Source organism: Rattus rattus, chromosome 2, assembly GCF_011064425.1.
Source record: "Rattus rattus isolate New Zealand chromosome 2, Rrattus_CSIRO_v1, whole genome shotgun sequence".
NCBI classification, from domain to species: domain Eukaryota; kingdom Metazoa; phylum Chordata; class Mammalia; order Rodentia; family Muridae; genus Rattus; species Rattus rattus.
Window position 1 is genome coordinate 74,455,833 of NC_046155.1, and position 24,075 is coordinate 74,479,907.

Sequence of the window (24,075 nt, forward strand, 5' to 3'; positions counted from 1 at the left end):
TGGCTCACAACCAACTGTAATGGGACTTGATAACCGCTTTTGGTGTGTGTGTGAAATCAGCAATGGTATTTTCATATACATAAAATAAAGTCTAAAAAACAAGAGGAAAAAGAGAGTCAGGAAAATCTAACAATACTATACGGGTTTCATACAACCCTGACTATGGAACTAAAGTATATAGGCTTTGGATCACTTTTGGTTTTGGCCTGTCATTTCCAACTTACTTGCATCAGTATAGAATTTAGGCATTTCAGGAATTAGCATTCCCTTTACTACCCGTAGAAGAATGTAAGTAGCTCTGTTTTATAAACTGAAGAGTCTTGCTTTTAGGATATTTGCTGTTTATTTCTCCCCAATAGTTGCTACAAGCTCTTCCCCAGTCTTCATTGATTACCCACAATGAAGTAATTTTGGCATTGGTATACAGCGCTATAATTTCTGGTGGGTCAATTCCTGACAATCGACATAGTCCTATTCTTCCCTTTATAACTAAATCAGAAACCTCATCCATATAAGACATTAACTTTTTACTTTGTGTGCTAAGATCTATTCTAAAATATTATCTTCCCTTTGCATAATGGGCCCAGTAGAATGAGTTGAAGGCAAAAATAAGCAAAACACAGTCCAGTTTAGGATCTATGGGATCCATCTTGCAGCCTCTTTTCTACTAAAGTTAATTCATTCTCTGCTTTCTTTGTTAGCTATTGTCATGGTTTGTATATGCTCGGCCCAGGGAGTGGCACTATTAGTAGGTGTGGCCTTAATGGAGTAGGTGTGTCACTATGGATGTGGGCTTTAAGACCCTCATCCTAGCTTTCTGGAAGCCAGTCTTCTACTATGAGCCTTCAGATGAAGATGTAGAGCTCTCAGCTCCCCCCTGTAGCCCAGCCCCAATTAAATGTCATTTATAAGACTTGCCTTGGTCATGGTGTCTGTTCACAGCACTAAACCCTAACTAAGACATCTATCTTGGATTGTTTAAGTCTGAATCTCCTTGTAATGTTTGAAACAATGTATTAACTCTTGAATAGTTAATCCAATAGTGGGCCATAGCCAATTAATATCTTCCATTAATTTTTGAAAAACATTAGGAGTCACAATTGATCCCTTCTGATCTGTATCTTCTGTGGTTGAATTTTCTACTAATATATTTTATAACCTTGATAGTGAATAGAATCTCCTGTATTTTTTCAGAAGTTTTCAACAAGGCAACATTGTGTTTTTTTGTCCCAACCAAATATATTCTTTCAAGTATCTGCATCAGAATCAGCCAACAAACTATCACCCATATAATGGTAAACGATGGACTGAGGAAATTGCCTACGAATTATTTCTAGCAGTTGTTGCACAAAATGTTGACATAGAGCTGGACTAGTTAACATTCCTTATGGAAGAACTTTCCACTGATAACTTTGTACAGGTCAAGGATTATTATGCATAGGCACCATGAAGGCAAATTTTTCTTTATCCTCTTCTTTCAAGGGGATAGTAAAAAAGCAGTCTTTAAAACCAATTACGGGGCTGGGAATTTAGCTCAGTGGTAGAGCGCTTACCTAGGAAGCGCAAGGCCCTGGGTTCGGTCCCCAGCTCCGAAAAAAAAAAACCAATTACTATTATAGGCCACAACTTAGATAATAAAAGAAGTTAAAAGAATTTCAGGTTGTAAGGGAACCATGGGTTGGATTACTTTATTCAATGCTCTGAAATCTGTTAACATTTTACATTTCTCCCAATTTCTTTATTTATAACAAATACAGGGAAATTCCACAGTCTGTTAGAGTCTGCTGTATGTGGCTCTTGTACCTGCTGTTCTGTAATTTTTCTTTAGTTAAGGGCCACTGATCTACTCACACAGGCTTATTAGTCAACAATTTAAATTGTTTAATTTAAGGGCCATTGGTCCCTTAAATTCAATTCATTCAACCCCCAATGTGTCCTGTGTTTGGACAACCTGCACAGTCTGTGGTTGTTCTGAACGACATTTTTCAACACCTTCCTCAGAAACATCTTCCACTTCACCCCTTTTGGGGATTGTCTCTGGTATTGAGGGAATATTAATCTGAGTTCCCCAGTGCTGTAATAAATCTGATCCCCATAAATGTATGGCTACGTCAACCACATAAGGCCTTAACTTTCGTATTGGCCGCTGGTCCCACACATTTAAGCCATCACACACTTTGTTTTATTGGAGATAAATTTCCAATTCCTAGAAGCTATGAATAAACCTTTTGAAGTGGCCATTCTCAATTCCAAGATTTGTGTGAAACAATAGTTACATCAGCTCCTGTACCCTCCAAACTGTCTATTTCGGTGTTATCCACTTGCAACTTTAATTATAGCCTCTGATCATTAATAACGGCTTGCCAGAACACATATTTTCCAGGCCTTCCAAACCCTCCTGATATTTCTACTGGAGCAGCGTTGCCTTTGATGTAGGGAAACAGTAACAGGTAAGCAATCCTACCACCTGTGTTGATTGCATTTTTTTTTCTTTTTTTTTCGGAGCTGGGGACCGAACCCAGGGCCTTGCGCTTGCTAGGCAAGCGCTCTACTGCTGAGCTAAATCCTCAACCTCCTGCATTTTTAATGTAAGCCATTATTTTAATTTCTTCTTTGAAATCTTCATCTATAATTCCCGGATGCACAATGAGTCCTTGGGAAGTCAAGCTGTTCCTTCCCAAGACCATCCCTACTGTCCCTGAGGGCAAAGGGCCATAAACTACATAACCAGTAGTTGTTTTATAACACTGAATAAGAGGTACAATGAGGCAGGTCCAAATTCACACCCTTGAGTCATTCAAATCTGTGATTGCTAAAATTTGCGATCCATGCAGGGATGGTATTATCATTTCTGACTTAGTCTTTTCTTTGATGGAGGTAGTTCTAATGATTAGTAGACACGAGGGGATAAGACGGGGCTATGCTATCTGCTCAGCATGTCCATTTCTTTACTTAAACTTCCTTCTATAGTGTGTGTGTGCATGTGTGTGTGAATGTGTGTGAATTGTGTGTATGTGTGTGTATGTGTGTGAGTGTATGTGTGTATGTGTGTGTGTATGTGTGTGACTGTGTGTGTCTGTGTGTGTGAGTGAATGTGTGTATGCATGTGTGTATGTGTGTGAATGTGTGTGTGTGAGTGAATGTGTGTATGTGTGAGTATGTGTGTATCTGTGTGTGTCTGTGTGTCTGTGTATGTGTCTGTGTGTGTCTCTGTGTGTGAGTGTGTGTGTATCTCTGTGTGTGTCTGTATATGTGTGTGTATCTGTGTATGTGTGTGTGTATGTGAGTGTGTATGTGTGTGTGTGTGTGTGTTATGCATATGAATCAGAGGTCAATTATAAGACTCCATGCTCTATTTCCATCATGTAGATACAGGAATTATCTAGTTATTTTTGCTGTTTTGTTTATGTAACCTATGCTGGCCATGAACTCATTATGTAGCCCAGGCTAGCTTCAAGCTTAAGGTGTTTCTTCTTGCTTCAGCTTCCCAACTGCTAGGATACAGGCACCACCACACCCATGTTTAACCATGTTGTCAGTCTCAATTCGCATTCTGGAACCATGAGTCAGACCTGATCTAAAATTTTATTGATCACTTAACCTTCAGAAGTTTCACAGTGAAGCTTATGTCATCTTTAAAAGAGATTAGTTTCACATGTATGAGCATTTGTATGTATGTATGTATGTATGTATGTATGTATGTATGTGTATGTATGTACACCATGTGTATGCAGGGTAGCTGGTTTTTGCTATTTTGTGGGTTCTTCTTTTTTCCACTCTTCTTTTCCATTTCACTCCATTTATTTTCTCAGTTTCACCCCCTAACACTAGATAGAGAAAAGGAGGATAGATGGGAAGGAGGGAGGGAGGGAAGAAGAAGAGAGACACACACACAGGGATGGACAGAGAGAGACAGAGAGAGAGAGAGAGAGAGAGAGAGAGAGAGAGAGAGAGAGAGAGAGAGAGAGAGAGAGAGAGAGAGAGAGAGAGAGAGATCTTGAAGTGGAAACTTAAAGGTTCTTTGGAAAGTTGGTTGGATGATGTTTTGCTGAGACAAACACATGAAGGAACATTTTGTTAAAGTGGAAACAGGTATGAAAGGCTCAGGCCGACTTGTGAAGGAACGTTTTGCTGAAGCAGATACGGGACAGAGGATGTTCTGCTAAAGCAAGCACATGAAGGGACACATGATGAGTGATTCTTTGCTAACGACACACATGTCTGCCTTACATTTTGTAGTTGAGCTGCATTTGTTAGGACTCCATAGATAGAAACACACCAAAGAAAAAAACAAAAAAAACAAAACAAAACAACAACAACAAAAAAAAAACAAAAAACAAAAAAACCCTCTGGTGGTGAGCTGCAGTCTGTTGTTGCTTCCAAGGACTTGGGCTGATTGGATGCTAAGGCAAGACGTGTGCTGAGACAAAACACGTGCTAAGACAAAAGCTGTGCTCAGGCAAGACTCTGAGGCAAGAGCCGTGCTGAGGCAAGGCACATGGAGGACATGTGATGTTTGGACGGTATAAATGGGACTCCACAGAGTGACAGAGACAGAGCTTGGTTTGCTGGTACAGCTAGCTGTGCAACGCTTGTGGGTCTCGCATCCCTGAGAGAAGCACAACCAAGAAATTCTCCTGGTGTATCTGTTGGTCCCTCCTGCTGATTTGGCAGAGGCTGAGGCCTGGCTGTCTCTGCTAGGTCATGTCACTGCTGTTGCTAACTCAACTCTACTGAACTGGACTGCTGGAGCATTCGTGATGTGTCCTGCTGTTGTATCCGTGAGGTGTTTTCAAGTAGATGGAGCTTTTGATGCCTGCTAAGCTGTGAACTGAACTGCCAATTTCTAGACAACACAGACAGGAGTTGCCTCAAACAGCCTTTCTAAGCAGGTCCACACTTCTCCCATATCCTTTCTTTTCTGCTACCTCTGATAGGTTACAAGGAAGGTTAAAGCACTTCTTAAGAACCATCATTAAAAATAGGATTTGAAAAAAATTAAGGTTACAGATCCCTGAATCTAATTTTTCCCCTTGTTTTTTCTTTGACCATGACTGCTTAAAAACCACAACCAACACATCTAAATGATCATTAAACAGCAGCCTTACCTCTCGGGACCCCAGCATTTATATACCCTCTGAAAGGTTCCCAGAATTCCATATGCTACACAGTACAGAAACTCTTCCTCTGAAACCTCTTGAGTCAAGCCCTCAGTATAACTGTCTTCCATATTCCTACTAGGATGTTCCATTAAGTCCCACTTAAGGCATTCCACTGCTTTCCAAATCCAAAGTCCCCAAATGCTCATTCCTCCAAACAAAAACATGTCAGGCCAATCACAGCAATACCCCAGTCCCTGGTACCAACTTCTGTCTTAGATTCCTGTTGCTATAAAGAAACACCATGGTCAAAGCAACTCTTGTAAAAAAAAAAATTAAACTGGTGCTGGCTTACATTTAGAGGTTCAGTCCATTTTCATCATGGTGGAAAGTGTGGTAGTATCAAGGTAGACCTGGTGCTGGAGGAGCTGATAGTTCGACATCTTGATCAGAAGGCAGCCAGAAGGGAACTCTCACTCCACAGTGGGTGAAGCTTGAGCACAGAGACCTTAAAGTCCACCCAACAGTGATACACTTCCTCCGACAAGGCTATACCCACTCCAACAAGGCTATACCTCCTAATAGGGTCATTCTTGATGGGCCAAGTTCATTCAAACCACCACACTTCACAGTATCTTGTCTGGCTCAGCTCAGCTTCTCCTGGTTCAGCTGTCGCCAGCTATCTTCTCTTGTACTCTAGCCCAGTCCACTTTGAACTGCCTCCTGTTTTCACAGTGCTCAATCTCTTCTCTTCTCTAGCCTGACTTAGTCTTCTTTCTTCCAGCACCACTGTCTTCTTTAATCCTACTCTCTGACCCTACTCTTCCCTGACCCTATTCCAATCCTACTCAATTCCTTTCAGCCTCTGTTAGCTTTTTTATATCCTCTTCTGTTCCCAGAAGTCCAAGAGGTAACCAACATCGAAGGGCATAGGGTTAACTGTAGATCCTTTAAAGAGTCAGGCACACAAAATAAATCGCTCTACATCCCCTCCCCCATTTGTTTCAGCTACTAATCGTGAGTTTTGAAGCTGATTTTCCATTCTTCCCAATGTACTTTCCAGGGTTCTCAGGTGTCTGATGTGATCTTTCCGTTGATCTCTCAGGAGCGTATGCACAACTGAGATAAGAACTTAACAGAGATACTTTTCTTTCCTGTGACTTGGTTGCCAGTTCCTGAATCTTTTATATTCCTGGACTGTCTTGTCTACTAGCATCTTGTGTTCTGAGCCCCCTTACTGAAGTCTTACAATCTTTGCTCACAGCTCTGTGAACCTTTGGCTTGCAGCCCGGCTTTGGCATGCAGGATGCGATATTTAGCATAGTCTGTCTTAAAGTCCTGCTCATAGGCCTGTGGTTGCTCTGCATTGTGAATGGCTCTGACCTGTTATCTTTTACATCTTAAAATTAATTAAATTATTATTGTGTGGTTGTACATAGTGTGTCTGGGGTATGTGTGGAGGTGAAAGAACAACTTTGTGAGGTGGGTTCTCTTTCTATCTTTTTGTTTTTGTCGAGACACATCCTCACTAAGTAGCCTTGACTGGACTGAAACTTAGATTGTAGACCAGGTTAGATTTGAAACCATAGAAATCTGATGGCCTCAACCTCTGGACTCCTGGGAATAAATCATGCACCACCACATCTCCTTTTCACTATTACATAAGTTCTAGGATTGAACTCAAGTCACCAGGCTTGCACAAAAACACTTTACCTACTGAGTTATGGTATGTTTCAGCTTTCACTGCTGTAAAGGGACACATGACCAAGGCAACTCTTATAAAAGACAACATTTAATTGGAGCTGGCTTACTGGTTCGGAGGTTCAGTCCATTATCATCATGGCGGGAAGCATGGCAGTGTTCAGGCAGGCATGGTGTAGGAGGAGCTGAGAGATGGAACATCTTGTTCCAAAGGCAAACAGGAGAAGACTGTTTCCAGGCAACTAGGAGGAAAGTCTCAAAGCCCACCCCACGATTACAAGACCTCTGACAAGGCCACACCTACTCTAACAAAGCCACACCTCCTAATAGTGCCACTCCCTGGGCCAAGCATATTCAAACCACCACAGTCATCTAATCCCCTCTCACCAATGTCATAGTACATACACTCGCTGCCAGTCCTGATAATCTACATTTGATCTCTGGAACCCACATGATGGAAAGAGAAAACTGTCTCTTCTTCCAAGGTGTCCTCCAACTACCATACATTTATGACTACACAGGTATATACACATACATAAAATAAATAAACAAAATTTGGAGGGTTGTTAAACCCCTTTTTTTCAGAGGCTTGGGGAAGGGCTGAAGATATCTACCTGATTTGTGGTCCTCAGCAGGGCAGGTCTTTGAAGCCTCCTCACTGCTAAAAACAAACTTTTTGTAGGGGGAAGGATGAGCATGCTGCTTAGCATTTGTCTTAGTCAGGGTTTTACTGCTGTGAACAGACACCATGACCAAGGCAACTCTTTTTTTTTTTTTTTAAAGATTTATTCATTTATTATATATCAGTACACTGTAGCTGTCTTCAGACACACCAGAAGAGGGCATCGGATCTCTTTACAGATGGTTGTGAGCCCCCATGTGGTTGCTGGGAATTGAACTCAGGACCTCTGGAAGAGCAGTCGGTGCTCTTAACCGCTGAGCCATCTCTCCAGCCCGACCAAGGCAACTCTTATAAGGACAACATTTAACTGGGGCTGGCTTACAGGTTCAGAGTTCAGTCCATTATCATCAAGGCACGAGCGTGGCAGCATCCAGGCAGGCATGGTACAGGAGGAGCTGAGAGCTCTACATCTTCATCTGAAGGCTGCTAGCAGAACACTCATTTCCAGGCAGCTAGGATAAGGGTCTTAAAGGCCACACCCACAGTGACACGCCTACTCCAACAAGGCCACACCTACTAATAGTGCCACCCCCTGGGCCAAGCATAAACAAACCATCCCAGCATTGAACCCAGGAACTAAGCAAGTGCTCTCTCACTGAGCCACACACCATCTCTCCCCGGCTTTCCCTCTCTCTCTCCTCCCATCTTTCACTCTCCCTGCTCGCCCTTTCTCCCTGCACCCTCTCTCCAGGGTAAACGTAACTGACAATGCCATCTTTGTTGAATCCTCTTACCAACCTCAAGGCCCAGGCCACCCAGCTTTTAAAAGATACCCACTATAATGGGGTATCGCTTTAATTCCAGTGTTCAGGAGGCTGAGGCAGGTGGATCTCTGTGAGTTCAAGGCCACTCCAGCTTACATAGCAAGTTCCAGATCAGCACCAGAGCTATATAGTGAGACCCTGTCAGAAAAAAATAGTATGATTATTATTTATAGATCCCCCACTGTGCTACAGAACACCAGAACTGTTTCTTATGTGTGTTCACGTGTGTTGTACATACATATGGAGGCTAACAATGTAGTATCTTTCTTCATTCTCCAACTTTATTGTATACAAATTTAAGCCTTTGAAATAATAAACTTATTTACCTTTCTATAGACACCAACACTCTACTTCTTAGAAAATTGTTACAGCCAGAAATGGTGGCACATGCCTTTAATAGCAGGAGCACAGGCAGAGGCAAAGGCAGGAAGATCTCTATGAGTTCATATTCAGCTTGGTCTACATAGTGAGTTCTAGGACAGTCACGGCTACATAGAAGTACATATGTGTAGTGGGATTTATTTTGAGTGCCTGGCCCTTTAAAGGACTCTATGCCCTTCAATATTAGTTGCCTCTTTGACTTCTGGGACCAGGAGGATATAAAAAGCCATCAGACTGAGCACTGGTAGCACTGGGAAGAAGGCAAGAGTAGGGTCCAGCTGGCAGAACAGGAGGATTGTGACCCACCCCATTGGTTGATGTTCTAGAGTGAAGCACACACAGCCTTCCTCCCAGCTATTAGCTGTTGCCGTCTTTATTTATCAATCAGAATTAACTGGGGGAGGTTCCCATAAGCTAAGTGCAGACCCTCTTGTGCAAACTGTTTTGGGGATCCAAATAGTCTTAGAATACAAGCAGCTACAGATTGGAGTAGGGTCGGAGAGTGGAGTTAGAGAGGACAGTTGGTGCAGGAAGAAAGAAGTGTCAGTAGTGTAAAAAATAAATCCATTTTTCTTCTAGGCCCTTGCTCCTGGAATGAGGACTCTGAGACTAATAATTTGTTAATAAATGCCTCGGCCATAAGCTTTGGCTCATAACTTATGTAACCCATTCAAACTATTCCTCGTCTTCCATGTGGAGTTTCCTCTCCTCGGCTTCATGCATCCAATCCATTATTCTAAGCTTAGTTCAGCTACATGACTGGTTTATGGCTGTCTCCTCAGTGTTCCTAGGCAAATCTTTCACACCTCTCACTATTTCCCAGAATCCTCTCTTCCTGCTGGTGTCCCACCTCCTATTTGCTACCTCAGCTCATTGGCCAATGGTTTTATCATTGACAGGTTATGATTAAAAGACATTCTCTCTTCAGAGTAGGGCTAGAGACGAGAAGAGATTGAGCAGAGTGAAAATAAGAGTCGACAAATGTGGCATCTAGTCAGAGTGGATGAAAAGCACAGAACTTACACCTGGCACCCTCCACAAATGGCCACCGTTTGGATGAAGGAGTAGGACTCGTGCATCTAAACACAGCCACAGAGCATATTCCAACCTGGGCTAAGAAAGTGCCAAGACTGCCTGCGACCTCAGCCAAATCTGAGTCAGCTGTCATCAGTAACAGGGGACACTGAGAGCCCTGTGGCCTTCACAGAGGCTCGGGGCTGGGATGGGGTAGGGAAACGGTTGGAGGAATGGATGTCTTGGGACAATTTTACAGATTACATGTTGCTTAAAAATGTAACTGACGGGGCTGGGGATTTAGCTCAGTGGTAGAGCGCTTACCTAGGAAGCGCAAGGCCCTGGGTTCGGTCCCCAGCTCCGAAAAAAAGAACCCAAAAAAAAAAAAAAAAATGTAACTGACATAGAGCCCAGAAAACTGTCGTGTTTCTGGAAAAGTCTCTGCTGAACTTGCCAACACACTTCCTGTTGTGGTCTGGCCAATGCTGAATGCACCTCAATGATGTTAAAGAATTCCACCTCTCTGCACGTTTATACGCATGTGGTTCAGTTTTCAAATACGGTATGAACTGAGTGCTTCTGACGACAAAAAGAGGAGGTACTAGTGTCCAATTTAAAAAATTGGTTTTTCCTTCTTTTTTTTTAATGTGTTAAGAATTTTATACTTAAAAAAGCACCTGTAGCTTTCCGGTGGGGGGGGGATCTTTTCTAGGTTGGGGATTGTGGAATTTAAATGTTACACACAAACCCTGCTTAATGGCAAGGCAAACATGTATCTTTTTCAAAGACGTATAAATTCTGAAGAGAAAAAAGAGGGTATGGTTCTAGGATCTGGATGAACCATCAGTGAGAAAGGTTAGTCATAATCAAGTGAGCGGAAAGATGCTGACGTTGAGCAGACCTCTGTTACAGCAATCAGGGCACGCCTGGGCGCCATGGGCCCAGCGGGGGGGGGGGACTTTCTGGCCAGGTCACCGTGGCTGGTGCCCAGCTGCACTGAGATGCACTGGAGCTGCTGCACGGATGCTTGCTGCTGTCCTGAGCGCCTTACCTGCGGGATAAAATGTAAAGTAGGAGGAAGGGGGCAGGGCACTACTAGGTTACAGTGTTACAGATCCAGTTTATTGACTGGCAGCTTAAATTCACGGGGCACCATTTTCCCTTTGTGTATTTTTGTTTTGTTATTATTTTCATATAGTCTGATTAGCCAAAAGGAATATTCACTTCAAGATCTAAAAGTAGAACTCATAACATTTTTTCCCTAAACTTTGACTTTTAAAACAACAAAAACTACCACATGAGATGAATAAGAAAATTCATTAGAAGGTTCTCTGGGTGGTTTTTGGTGTGAACAAGGACATTAGCTTCATAGACTATAAAACAGAGGTGGTTGGAACTGATGTACAGAACTACATTTTTAAACTTTACTTGTGTTTAATTCTGTGCAGTTTCAGTTTTCTAAAATAAACACATAAACATGTAATGTTCCAGATTGCAAGGTGAAATGTAGCATTTGTAAGATATTCTTGTCAATATCAACTGGTAGGATTTTGATTTTTTTTTGTTGCTTCTCAGATACATTTTTTTTCCTGTTATTTTTTTTTCCCCCTTCGGAGCTGAGGACTGAACCTAGGGCCTTGCACTTGCTAGGCAAGCGCTCTACCACTGAGCTAAATCCCCAACCCCCTCAGATACATTTATTAATGCCACATTGTAAACAGTACTTAGGTAACTGTACAGCGATGTTCCATGTTCCCACCTACACACCTTGCTTAAGCTCAGCCGATGTATTCATCTTGAGTGAACTTGGGGAGCAGTTAGTGATGGCCATGGGCATGCACAGGACTAGAGCCTTTCAGAGCTTTACTTCTCTTATCAGCACTCCTGATTTCATAAACGATGAGGGTCATTAACCCCATTCCTACTCAAGTTTCCTGGTAAACCTGGGTATAGTCAGGCTTCATGGGGACCCAGACTTTTTTTTTTTTTTTTTCTCTTTTTTTTTTTTCGGAGCTGGGGACCGAACCCAGGGCCTTGCGCTTCCTAGGCAAGCGCTCTACCACTGAGCTAAATCCCCAACCCGGACCCAGACTTTTTAATAAAGCTTTGAAGCATCTCAGCAGGATCAAGGCCACAGGCAACACCAGATTCCGCAGCAGAATGGGAAAAAGGATTTGTATGGTTTTAATTGGTTAAAATGATTTCATTTTAACATCCACTGCTACAGATGAATAATGTAAGTTCAGATTTAATGAGAGGTGGGGAGATGGTGCATGTAATTTTTTTGCAAGTATCGAGAGTTCTGTATGTTTTGAAAAGGTTAATTTAATGTTTGGGTGCCAGGAAGTGAGTTTTCTCAGAGTCTATTGCCGGCAGTGGGCAAGCCTCATGATATCAACACGGAGCATTAACCACACCTTACTAATAGCAAGGCAAATAACTTTGAAATAAAGTGTTAGACAAAAAACAACAAAAACAAACAAACAACAACAACAACAACAAAAAACCCAAGATGACAGTGAAGGTAAATTGAGCTAGCAGATCGAGAAGACAGTTGGTGACAGTTGAGCCGGGAGAAGCTCTGTGGAGTCAGAGAGAGATGTTGTAAGGAGACAGACGAGCCCATAAAGAACTCACACAAAGTAGTGAACAAAGAGAATAAAGGAAAAACCCATAAAGCTACAAATATGCTAAAACTCAATTTAATTTAAAGAAGAGGGTTAAATGAGTATAGTTTTCTTTTTGACACAGTCTCATTATATAACCCAGACTGGTCTCCAACTCTTCCCGCCTGGGTCTTTGAGTGCCGGGCTTACACGAGCCCACCTCTACCGCTGGCTTCACATACATATTAACAAACTTGGCAAAAAATTAAATGTAATTTAAAACTTTACCTCATTTAATTCCAACTTCACTAAGAGTAATTCCTAAGCAGCACACCTCGCAATCCTTCAAAACTGTGGCTGGCCCCTCCTTTCCTCTCCACCCTACGGCTGCTGTAAGATGCCCCCACAGGAGCTGTCAAAATGGTGGCTCCTGTCAGAACGGCAGCACCTCTACACCTCTTCAGCCTGCAGCCATCACAGGAGCTGTCCACAGTGGCACATCCCTTTTCTCATCTCAGGAGACGCTGTCCCCACAGGAGCGGTGCATCGTGATGACACCTTTCCTGCCTCAATCTACAACCTTGATGAACACTCCTCTGTGGGAACGGTCCCACAGTAGCTGTCCACAGTGGCAGCACCTCCTCCCCAGCCTCCCCAAACAGTTCCACAGAGATGGCACCTCTGTCAAAGCTACCTATAGCAAGGAAAGACTTCCCACCCTAACCCATGGGCCCAATGCAGGGAAAGGGTGTGAAAAAAAAAAAAAAAGCCACTAATCCCTGAGCAGGAAAAACAAAAAACAAAACCCCACCAATCTCTGAGCTACCCAAGATCAGGACTTGAAATCCCACCAATCTTTACTCTAGAAATCTCTGCCCTGAAAAGCTCCACCCCCTAAGAAATCCTATATAAGGCCTGCCCTCTGTTCAGTTCCCCATTGTCTGCTCCAAGAAGCAGAGTGCTGCTGTCTCTGCACTTACCCCTCCACACGCTGGACTCTCCAGCTTGTGGTTTCTGAGCTCCTATGTCTCAGAATACCCTTCCCTTAGGAGACTGCCCCACCTCAGAGCTGTGTGGTTCCTGGGTTTCCGGTCCCAGAATACCCTTGGATGAAAGATCCAAGCAGGAACACATTAAGCACATCTAGTAGCCTGTATCTTCAGTACAGAGACTAAGTGAGCAGAACCACAGGTTCAAGTATTCTGAACTTCTCTGAAGACACAAACTAGGTTTCTGAAATGCAATACCCAGGTTTTCCCAGGCTCTAGAGGCTGACCACCAGATTCCAGTTACATCAACAGGACGCACATTGGGAGACTGGGAAGACACTATCTCAGGGACCAGGGAAATCCAGGTCCTCAAAATTGTTTAAGATGTCCTACTATTCCCGAACCAATTGCAGCATTGCAATTGTAATTGCGCACAGAGGTCGGTGAGGCGGCGGGTAATCCATATTTTTTGAAGGACTCTCCTTCCTATACATAGAAACCAACGCCAACCCTCCTGAAGGGGGCATTGTATTTAAGGGCAAATGGGGCGCTGCAGGCAATGGAAGTCTGAAAGACACCGTATGTATTAAGCTGCAGAAATGGCGCCTCAGTGACTGCAATGGCAGCTGAAGCTAGGCGGTCGCCATGTTTTCTGAAGGTATCTTTCGGGTCCTTTCACCCGAGTCCTGTCTTTGTGTGAGCAGCTGTGGAGTAGAGCATTACTAGTCTCCACCAGAGTTCTGCAATCCCTAGCGGCCAATGACTGATTGTCGGTTCTTTCAGCACCGGTTGCTAGCAACCGTGACCAAGGGGCGTGGCAAGGGCGTGGCTTCCCGCAGTTGCAGAGGCCGGAAGCGGAAGGCTGGGGCAGCCAAGCCGCTGCCCGGGCAGGATCCCTGATGTCGCCACCCCCAGCCCCACTGGTGGTTCCGATGCCTGGGGAGATCTGGCCTGGTTTCAGGAAGCCTGAGCTTGTGAGCTTCGCGGACGTAGCCGTGTATTTCTCCCCGCAGGAGTGGGGGTGTCTGCGGCCCGCGCAGAGAGCCCTGTACCGGGAGGTGATGCTCGAGACCTACGGCCTCCTGGGCGCGCTCGGTGAGGCCCCGAGTCAGAGCCCCGCCCCCCCATCCTCCTCGGGGGTTCACCGGGGAGATGCTGTAGACCGATCAAGTGGATTGTGAGCCCTCATCCCGCACTTTTCCACCAGCAGCATCAGTCACCTTCCATTCTCAGGGCTTTCTCGGGAGTCTCCATTCAGGCAAGAGCATCGCAAACCCTGCCCAGGTTAATTTGAGCATAAGTTCCGAGGAGGTGCCCTCACCCTAGTGGGATGCATTCTGCCCCGGCCAGCCTCTCAGGCCAGCACTGTGACCCCTGTTCTCTCTCAGGGTTCCCGGGCCCCAAACCAGCCCTCATCTCTTGGATGGAACAGGAGAGTGAGGCTTGGAGCCCCGCCGCCCAGGATCCTGAGGAGGGGGAAAGCCTGGGAGGAGCTCCGAGAGGTGAGGGATTGGCCCAAGTCCTCCCGAAACTTGTTTGTCCGGGGGTTTCTTCTCTAGTAAACCTTTCTTTCAGATTCCCCATTCCAGCATCCCTACAGAATTTAAAGAGCCATGTTCCTATACTAAAGGAAAGAAAGCCTACCTGTTAAGAGTTTTGAAAATTCGGGAGAACTGTCCTATTAAAAACAGAATAGGGGCTCTGGAGAGATGGCTCACCAATCAAGAGCAACTGCTGTTCTTCCTGAGTATCTGGGTTCAATCCCCAGCACCCACATGGCAGCTTACAGCTGTCTGTAACTCCAGTTCTAGGGGCTGGAACGCACTAGACCCTCACACAGACCCAAATGTAGGCAAAACACCAATGTATATAAAAATAAATAAATGAATCTTAAAAAAAAGAAAGAACAGAGTAGGAGAATCTAGAACTCAAAGGATTCGTAGGTTTCTGGATGTTTGCTAAAATACTACTCATTTGCCCCTTTTCAAAACAAACTAAGGCTGGTCACGGTGGCACACACCTTTAATCCCAGCATTCCCGGGGCCGAGGCAGGTGAATTCAAGGCCAATTGAGGCTACATATAGTGAGACTTTGTCTGAGGCCCCCCAAACCCCTGAAATGCCCTTAAAAATAGAACCGGTTTCAGGTCTGCCTATCGTATTTCTCAAACAAGGCAAAGTGGTACGCGAGAAGCATGCCCGCCTGGTAACAGCAGCTTGGCTGTTCTCCTGTCACTACCCTGAATGGAAGACACCTGACGAAAATACAGTGCCTCATCTAGAAAAGAACCACTCTACCAAAACCAATTACAAAAGACACCAGTACATATTGTTTATTGAGCATTTACTAAGTGATCAATAAGCATGTGTGTATTTAATCCAATAATTCTGTGACGTCAAGAGACCATTATTTCTCCCATTTGACACATGAGGAAGGGAATCTTAACTGACTTCCGTCAAGGCCTTCGTGTCAGTCACTGGGCAGTATACGTCGGTGCTCCCCGGGTAACAGCTAGGGCAGTCAGTGCAGAAGTGTTAGGTTTTACTGAAACTCTTTCCCTAAGATTCATCTTTATTATTTTTCATTCTGTGTCAGTGTATGTGCCTACATAGGGGCAGCTGCCCAAGGAGGCCTGAGGCCCGAGATCCCCGGTGCTGAAGTTACAGTGGTTTTGAGATGCCCAGTGTGGGTTTGGGAAGTAAACTAGGTCCTTTGGGAGGATGGTGAGTTCTTAGGAGACATCTGAGCCATCTCTCCAGCCCATTTTGTTTTATTTTTGCTGTGTTGATCTTTTTCATTTTTAAGACAGGTAGCCCTGGCTAGCCATTTAGACCAGGTTGTCTTTAAACTCACAGAAATCTACCTGCCTTTCTTTCTAAAGTGCTAGGGTTAAAGGTGAACAACCACCATACCCTACTCTCCTGTGTTTGAGATAAGGTCCCATTATGTAGGCCACGCCAGCCTCAAATTTAGGCTACCTTGCTGTCTCACCTTTTCCAAATGCCGGGATTACAGCTACTTCCCTAGTGGGACAAATGAGGGTTTTTGGTGTGGTTTGGCTTTTTGTTTTTTTGAGACAGATTTTTCTATGTACCCCTGGCTGTCCTGGAACTCACTCTGTAGACCAGGCCGGCCTCAGGACTCAAAGAGATCCTGTCTGGCTCTGCCCCTGAAGTGCTGGGATTAGAGGCATGAGCCACCACTGCCCAGTGACAAGTGAGTTTCTTTTTTTTTTGTTCTTTTTTTCGGAGCTGGGGACTGAACCCAGGGCCGTGCGCTTCCTAGGCAAGCGCTCTACCACTGAGCTAAATCCCCAACCCCGACAAGTGAGTTTCTTAAATGCAATCAATTTCTGTTTCAGGAGACACTCCAAATGAGGGAGCGTGGGGCTGCAAGGAAGGAGGTGAGAGGCCGGCAGACATTTCTGCTCAGCTGCAACCTAAAGAGGTGGATAAACACAAGACTCATCCCATGGCTACCAAGGCCTCTGCAGGGGCACAGCCACCTACCAAAGCTGCCCCAGACCAGATAGCAGGCGTGCAGCTTCCTGCTCAGGTACCCAACACAGATATACAGGCCAGCCAGCGACGCCATGTGTGTGTGGACTGTGGACGCCGGTTTACCTACCCGTCTTTACTGGTCAGCCACCGGCGCATGCACTCTGGTGAGCGACCCTTCCCCTGTCCAGAATGTGGTGTTCGCTTCAAGAGGAAGTTCGCAGTGAAAGCACATCAATGGATCCACCGTTCCTGCTCAGGGGGTCGCCGAGGCCGAAGGCCTGGGATCCGGGCTGTGCCTGGAGCCCCAGTCCGAGGAGACCGGGATCCACCAGTGCTCTTTCGGCATTATCCAGACATCTTTGAGGAGTGTGGGTGAGTTCAACAGCTGCCTTCGTCTGGAGGTCTGGAGCGGAGCGTGAACTTGGCACTGAGAGTCAACTGAGTCAAGACTTGGGAATTGAAATACACCTGTTTGACTTCTCAAGGATCGCTTGTAAAATTGTGAAAAGAAAATTTCCTGTAAAAATCCATACAGATTAAACCTGACAACTGCCCAACCCCCAGTGTTTTGTGTTTAAAAAAATGGGGTCTGGGCTAGAGATGTGAGTTGGTTCAGTATTGTTTTAGTCAGGGTCACAAGAGGAACAGAACAGAATGGATGAACTTGCACACTCACATATATGGTATAGAATAGGTAAAAGGCAAAGAAAAAGGCAAGAGGAGGAGCTAACTTTGAAATTGCCTTTTGATCCTGGTTCCTTCCAGAAGGGGCTGCCTACAACAAGGGGCCCTGTAAAGGTAACTTTTATTCCCTTGTAGTAACTGTTGGTTGGAGGCTTCAGCCTCTGTCTGCTAGCCTAGGCCTCGTCCTGAAAGCTTCTACTCTCTGTACAGTCTAATCCAGGCCTAGAATGTTTTCAGCCTCTGAGACTTGCTGCTGAGTAAGCTCACCCTTCCTAGTGCTTTCTGAGCACTGGCCGGTTCAACTCAGCTGTTCTGCCCCAAACTCCTTTCCAAGCTGACTGTTGAAGTTAGGTCCTTGTCCTGTTTCCGAGCTCCATGTTCCCAGAAATAAGACTGAGACTCAAATTAAATTTATAAATACCTTGGTCATATAGCTTGGTTCTCACTAGATCATAACTAAAGACAGCTCACTTATTGACTGGTCACCTGTACTCAGGTACTGTGTCCATCTCCTCATGTCTTTTCTGGCTCTCCTCCCACCTTCTCTCCCAGAATTCTTTCTCTTCCCGATATCCCACTCTTATCTATGGATTACTGATTCAACCTAGCTTCTCTCTCTCTCTCTCCCTCTCTCTCTCTCTCTCCCTCTCTCTCTCTCTCTCTCTCTCTCCCTCTTTTTATCTATCTATCTATCTATCTATCTATCTATCTATCTATCTATCTATCTATCTATCTATCTATCTATGTTATTGCTGTCTTCAGACACCAGAAGAGGGCATCAGATCCCATTACAGATGGTTGTGAGCCACCATGTGGTTGCTGGGAATTGAACTCAGGACCTCTGGAAGGGCAGCCTGTGCTCTGAGCCATCCCTCCAGCCCCACTTCTCTCAGTTGTTTGACCTCATACAAACTCTAACAATCTGTGTTGTGGTGAATATTCTTTGGGGGTTTCTACCCCACCTTAGATCATTTAGTTCCCAAATAAAAGACACAAGCCTTTTGTATTTATAATAAGCCTTAAAGCACTAGAGCTGGGCAGATATCAACCTCTATGCTATTTTGTCTGCTTCCCTGTCAGTAACCCTGAGATATGACTGCCATGTTCTGCCTGGGCCACTCCCGTTTCAACAAGCCAAACCTCATGGCCATGGTCTCCTGATCTACCTACCCCATGGAGACTTCTTCCTTCTCTTCTGAGACCTTATGCCGGGGAACTTTGCTCTGCCTGCTCTCTCTGCCCAGCCCAGGCTGTAGGCATCTTTATTGACCAATCATGGATAACTTAGGGTCAAGGTTTATACCACAAAAACTGGTATACATGAGGATCTTCTCGTCCTTGGGGATCTCCTTGCCAGGGGGCAACAAAATCTTGAGTACAGAATTTGGCATTTGATACAAGCACTATCAGAACAACCTCCTAAAATCTGTTCTAATCTTCCGGCTCCTTCTCATTCTCCGGCTTGTTCTGTCTTCACCTGTGTCTAGCTTGTTCCCTCTCTGCAACATGCCTCTTCCATGTCAAGATACCTAATTTCTTCTTGTTCCTTCTCCTTTGTGCAAGACTACTTAACAAATCATGACCAACAACAATGATCAACAACCAACAACCCACATTCTTGGGGTCCTACCATTTATTTACTCTCTAAAAAGTCCTTAGAACTCCAAATGTCACACAATTGGGAAAACTATCTGCAGCTGGAAAAATTCCGCCCCTGCTAGAACATGAGGCACATGACAGTCAGCTGCTGGGGACACATGAAGCAGCCCCATATTCCACACCTGGGGTTAAATGTTCTTATAGTATTTCTGTGTTTGTTTGTTGTTGTTGTTTTTTTTTTAAAGAGACCAAATGCCAAAATTGTCACTACAGTTCCCACACTCTGTCTGAAGCCATTAATTGTGGTGTGTGTATTGGGGAATTATCAATGAAGTGAGCACTTTTCGGGTTAGTGGCCAAGGCTTTCAGGAGACCTCTCCTGCTCTTTCCACTGGAGCAGCTTTGCCCTTGATGTAGGGAAAACAGCAGCAGCTGAGCAGTCAGATGTTTATCTGTAGCCAGCTCTAGAGCAGCACTGCCAGCTGCAGCCTGCATTAGACCTGCACTGCTTAGTTGAGGTTTGGGGTCTGCATGTTCCTCCTTGGATGGCAGGGTGCAAGCAGCTCATAAATTTTGCTGTGGGGGCTCCAGGCCCCCAAGACCGTTTACCAACCCTAAGACATTACCTTGAATATCTCTCTTCGCCTACACTCACTGGTCCAATGGCAAACCCTGACCTGCACATCCCTGGAAGCCTAGGCCTTCTTAGAGAAGCCTTGTTCACTCTTTGATTGCAAATGAGCATACTTCCCACAGTTAAAGCGCCAAGCATTTTGAGATCTGAGACCTTTAGTGACTTGGTCATAGTTTCTTTGCAAATGACTGCATTTCCTGCAATTGAAGAACCCAATGTTTTGATATCAGAGATCTATCTCTAGCTCGTAGCTTCACCTATGGTATTAGCATGCGACACATTAGGACCAATATTGGTTGTATCCCGTATCCACTTTGCAATAGGTGCTGCCTGTTCCTTTAATGGTCTAATAGTTTCATTTGGTATTTGCATTTTCAAATGCTAAGGTCTCTATCACCAACAGGGAGCCCAGCAGTAAAGACAGGAAGAATACTGATCAAGCAGCTGACTCTAGTCTCTGCCCCTCCCCAGTGACATACTTGTAATTCACTGCCCTCCCTGAGCTACTGAGGTTTGCTCTGTCGCTATGTACTGTAATGATAAATTCTATATCCCAATGACTAATTGCCTCAAGAGGTGGAGATCCTTATGTATACCAGCTTTTATTGTATATCCCCCCCCCCAAGTTATCTGTGATTAGTTACAAGATGCCGACAGCCTATAGATGGGCAGAAGAGACATAAGTGGGGCTTCTGTTCCCAGGCTCGGGGTCTGAGGCAGAGACCACGAGGAGGACAGAGAGTGAAGAAGAGAGAGGAGGACTCTATGGGGAGGTGGACTGTGAGAACATGGCCATGAGGGCTGGCCAGACTGAGTAGGAGCAACTGGGATAGAACATGGCAAGTCGGGGGCTGGAGAGATGGCTCAGTGGTTAAGAGCACTGTCTGCTCTTCCAGAGGTCCTGAGTTCAATTCCCAGCAACCACATGGTGGCTCATAACCATCTGTAATGAGATCTGACGCCCTCTTCTGGTGTGTTTGAAGACAGCTACAGTGTACTCATATACATTAAATAAATAAATCTTAAAAAAAAAAAAAAAGAACATGGCAAGTCATATCTCGGGGTTATTGACAGAGAAGCAGAATAGCATAGAGGGCTGACATCTGCCCAGCTCTGGTGCTTTAGGGCTTATGATATAAATATTTGTGTCTCTTATTTGGGAGCTAAGTGATCAAAGGTGGGGTAGAAACCCCCAAATAATATTTACTTCAAGACTGAGCCTCAGCTCCCTATCTGAACAAATGAAGATAAATGATAACTACATTAAACAGTTGCTGTCAAAATCTGAAACATCAATAAGACACTACATACTGTGCACAGTAAACATGCAATGAGCATTTGTGTAACAAGTGAGTTATTGTCAACAAGTTACACCTTACAGCACGGAAAGAGGAGTGTCAGGAAGTCAGCTCAGTAGTCATTTCTTTTCTTCTCAGAACCGACGATTGCCTGTGCTCTCCCCCTGGGCCACACCCCGGCCTCCCTAGCATCTTTTACTTTTTATTTTGAGGTAAGGGATTGTATGACACTGTTCCTGGAGAGCCGTGAAAAAATGTCTGCTCACAGCAGAGAGGGAACCGACAGCAGAACAAAGTCAGGATTCTACCAAAGTCCAAGCTGGTGAACAGACGAGCTCATTAGGGTCACTTACAGGAATGTGGCTGAGGGGTCTCTTACAGGAGCAGAATGAATCAAAAGCAACTGCATTACCAACAGTTCACCTCAGCACAGCGACAGCCTGAAGCCTGGGACTCTGGAGCTGAGCTCTCTATGAGCTGTAAGCAGCTGGACAGGTGGGGAAGTCTCTTCCTGTTCACCGTTACGGTTCCTACTGGGAATGATAGGCTTCTCTGGGGACTGGGAACCATGTGCTTCTCCCAGGACTGGGAATGATGGGCTTCTCCTGGGGGACTCGTGAATTGTTTCCTTTCTTACTCTTAAGGAGTCCCTGTTTATAGAGTGCTTCCATTTAGGACGCCCTGAATCTTATGGAACACCCCTTTAGAACTGAGACATATATTCATATGTATGTATGTATGTATGTATGTGTGTATATATATGTATATATATTTATGTATACATATATATCCAGAGATATTATAATATAGTATATAATCTTCATCCAATCCCTCCCATGCACCTCAAATTCATAGCCACGGTTTTTTTTTCTCTCTTTCTTTCTCTCTTTCTTTCTTTTTCTTTCTTTCGATGGTTTTACTGTGTCAAACTGGTTGTCCTGGACTCACTCTGTAAACCAGGTTGGCCTTGAACTCAAAGAGATCCATTTGCCTGTGCCAACTGAGTGCTGAGATCCATTTGCCTGTGCCAACTGAGTGCTGAGGATAAAGGTGTGCACCACAACCACCTGACTACCACTTTTTCTTTAACTGGTGTGTGTGTGTGTGTGTGTGTGTGTGTGTGTGTGTGTGTGTGTGTGTGTTATGTATGTATATACATATATTAGGAATATATACATATATAAGGAATATATCCATGGGAACTGGGCTCCACCACTCTGCATTTTGATTGGTTGTGGTTTTCTATAATCTTCTCCATCTGCTGTAAAGAATAGTTTCCTCCATGAAGAGTAAGAACCATAATTATCTCTAAGGCTCTGGGTCACTCCTGTTCAACAACTCAAAGGAGGGCTTCTCAGCCTGGTGTTGGGTTTTTTGTTAGATGGTCCATGGCTCTCTGGAGGAGCATAGTTAGCCCACCCGGGAAAGTTTCATTCAAACCATTTGTGCGCACATACAGACACAGACTTCCATGTATTCTAGGTGTCTTTAAGTTAATACTTAATAGATGAATTCTTACAACATTTTCAGACTCCTCCTTCCTCTGTGTGTATCCCCTGGTATGGATGTTTCTGATGCTAAGGTCCTGTTCCCCAATTGGTTCTTGATTGATCAAGATACCAGTGACCCCATTGAGGATGGGGCAGGACACTTAGAGTTGCTCAAGAGGAGGATGCAGGGAGAATCAGGAGCACTGGGGAAGGAGGAGGAGGCAGGAGCAGCAGGAGGTAGAGCCAGCCATGTGAGTTTTTGGTTGGAGTGGCCAATGGCCACTCTAACTGATTATGCCTGTGGTGGCAGGGGAGGTTTAGGAGTGCCCAGTTGTTGAGTTTGCAAAGGCATTTTAAGATTACCTGGTGCGCGGGTGTGTGGGCAGGGTGGCAAAAGCTACATGCTATAGATGGCGTGCAACATGGTAGGTGAGAATCCACATTAATTTAGGAAATCTCAAATGGATCACACACACACACACACACACACACACACACACACACACACACTGATATGGTTTAATTGGGGGGAGAACTGGCTGCTCGGTGGAGCAGCGTTGTGTGGCTCCAGCACACCAAACTGGAACCCAGGAACACAGCCACTGGTGGGATGGACCCTGGGCTCTTTTAAAAGGATTCTAGCAGCCTCAGAGAGCCTTAGCCGAGATGATTCAAGCCCCTGCTGTGCAAAGAAACAGGCCAGCTGCTCTAAGACAGATAGTCAGCTGCCTGCTTCATACAGCAAAATATCAAAGGATAGATTTAAAATTTGTGATTTAATTGTGTTTAAGGATAGAAGGGAATTCAGATTTTGCCTGAGTCCTTTGGGGATTTCTTCCTTTGGATTGGAACTGACACAAACATCTTAAGATGAGAGGCAGAGAGACAGTTGGTAGAGGCAGCAAATGTAAGCTCCACAGAAGAGAAGATTGAGGCATTCAATCTTAAAAAATTTAGATTTCCTAGCCTATCTCAGACAGTAGAAATTAAGGCTTCAAGAATTATATAAAGAGAGAACCTGAAAATATGCTTATACAGCACATAGACAGAGATAACAAAACATTGAGGCATTCAATCTTAAATAATTAGGTGGAAGGCAGGGGATAGATTGTCTAACCGATCTCAGACAGTTGAAATTTAGGCCTTGAGAATTATATAAAGAATGAAGGTCAGGGCAGGGCAGCAGAAGCACTGTCTCATCAGTTTACATTTATTCCGAGTGCTTTATTTGCTTTGAATTGTTTTATTTATCAAAATAAGTGTGGTTTTGAGTTTGGTGGTTATATTATCTGGGAGAAAGGTCAAGTTAAATACTTAATGATTCCTGGTTACTGGAACAAGGACTTGTTATGTTGGAAGAAAGGCTCAATATTTGTGCTGACAGAAAAGAAGAAGAGGCTCTGGACCCCTTTCAGGGTCACATGGATCAGATAAGACAGGGGAGACCCCTGAAGAACCAGGAAAACTCAAGAGAATCAAACAGGACAGGTGAAGGCTCTTCATGCCATCCTTCAAGTGGCATGAATGAAGGCTTATTACAATTATTAATAAAATTAACTCATAAAAAAAGACCGCTGTCTTTCACCTGCTCAAACAAGGAGCAGAATTTCATTTTTTTTTTTTTTCTTTTTTCT

At 44.5% G+C, this 24,075-nt stretch overlaps 1 protein-coding gene across 1 annotated transcript; it reads left to right on the top strand.

The window, feature by feature from the left end:
• Positions 1–14,070: 14,070 nt before the first annotated feature.
• On the top strand, positions 14,071–17,299 carry Znf688 (zinc finger protein 688). The gene is made up of 3 exons (XM_032892576.1): positions 14,071–14,331; positions 14,625–14,738; positions 16,598–17,299. Exons 1-3 carry the CDS (start codon positions 14,136–14,138, stop codon positions 17,110–17,112), a joined length of 825 nt encoding a protein of 274 aa, XP_032748467.1. The 5' UTR covers positions 14,071–14,135; the 3' UTR covers positions 17,113–17,299.
• The last annotated feature ends 6,776 nt before the right edge of the window (positions 17,300–24,075 follow it).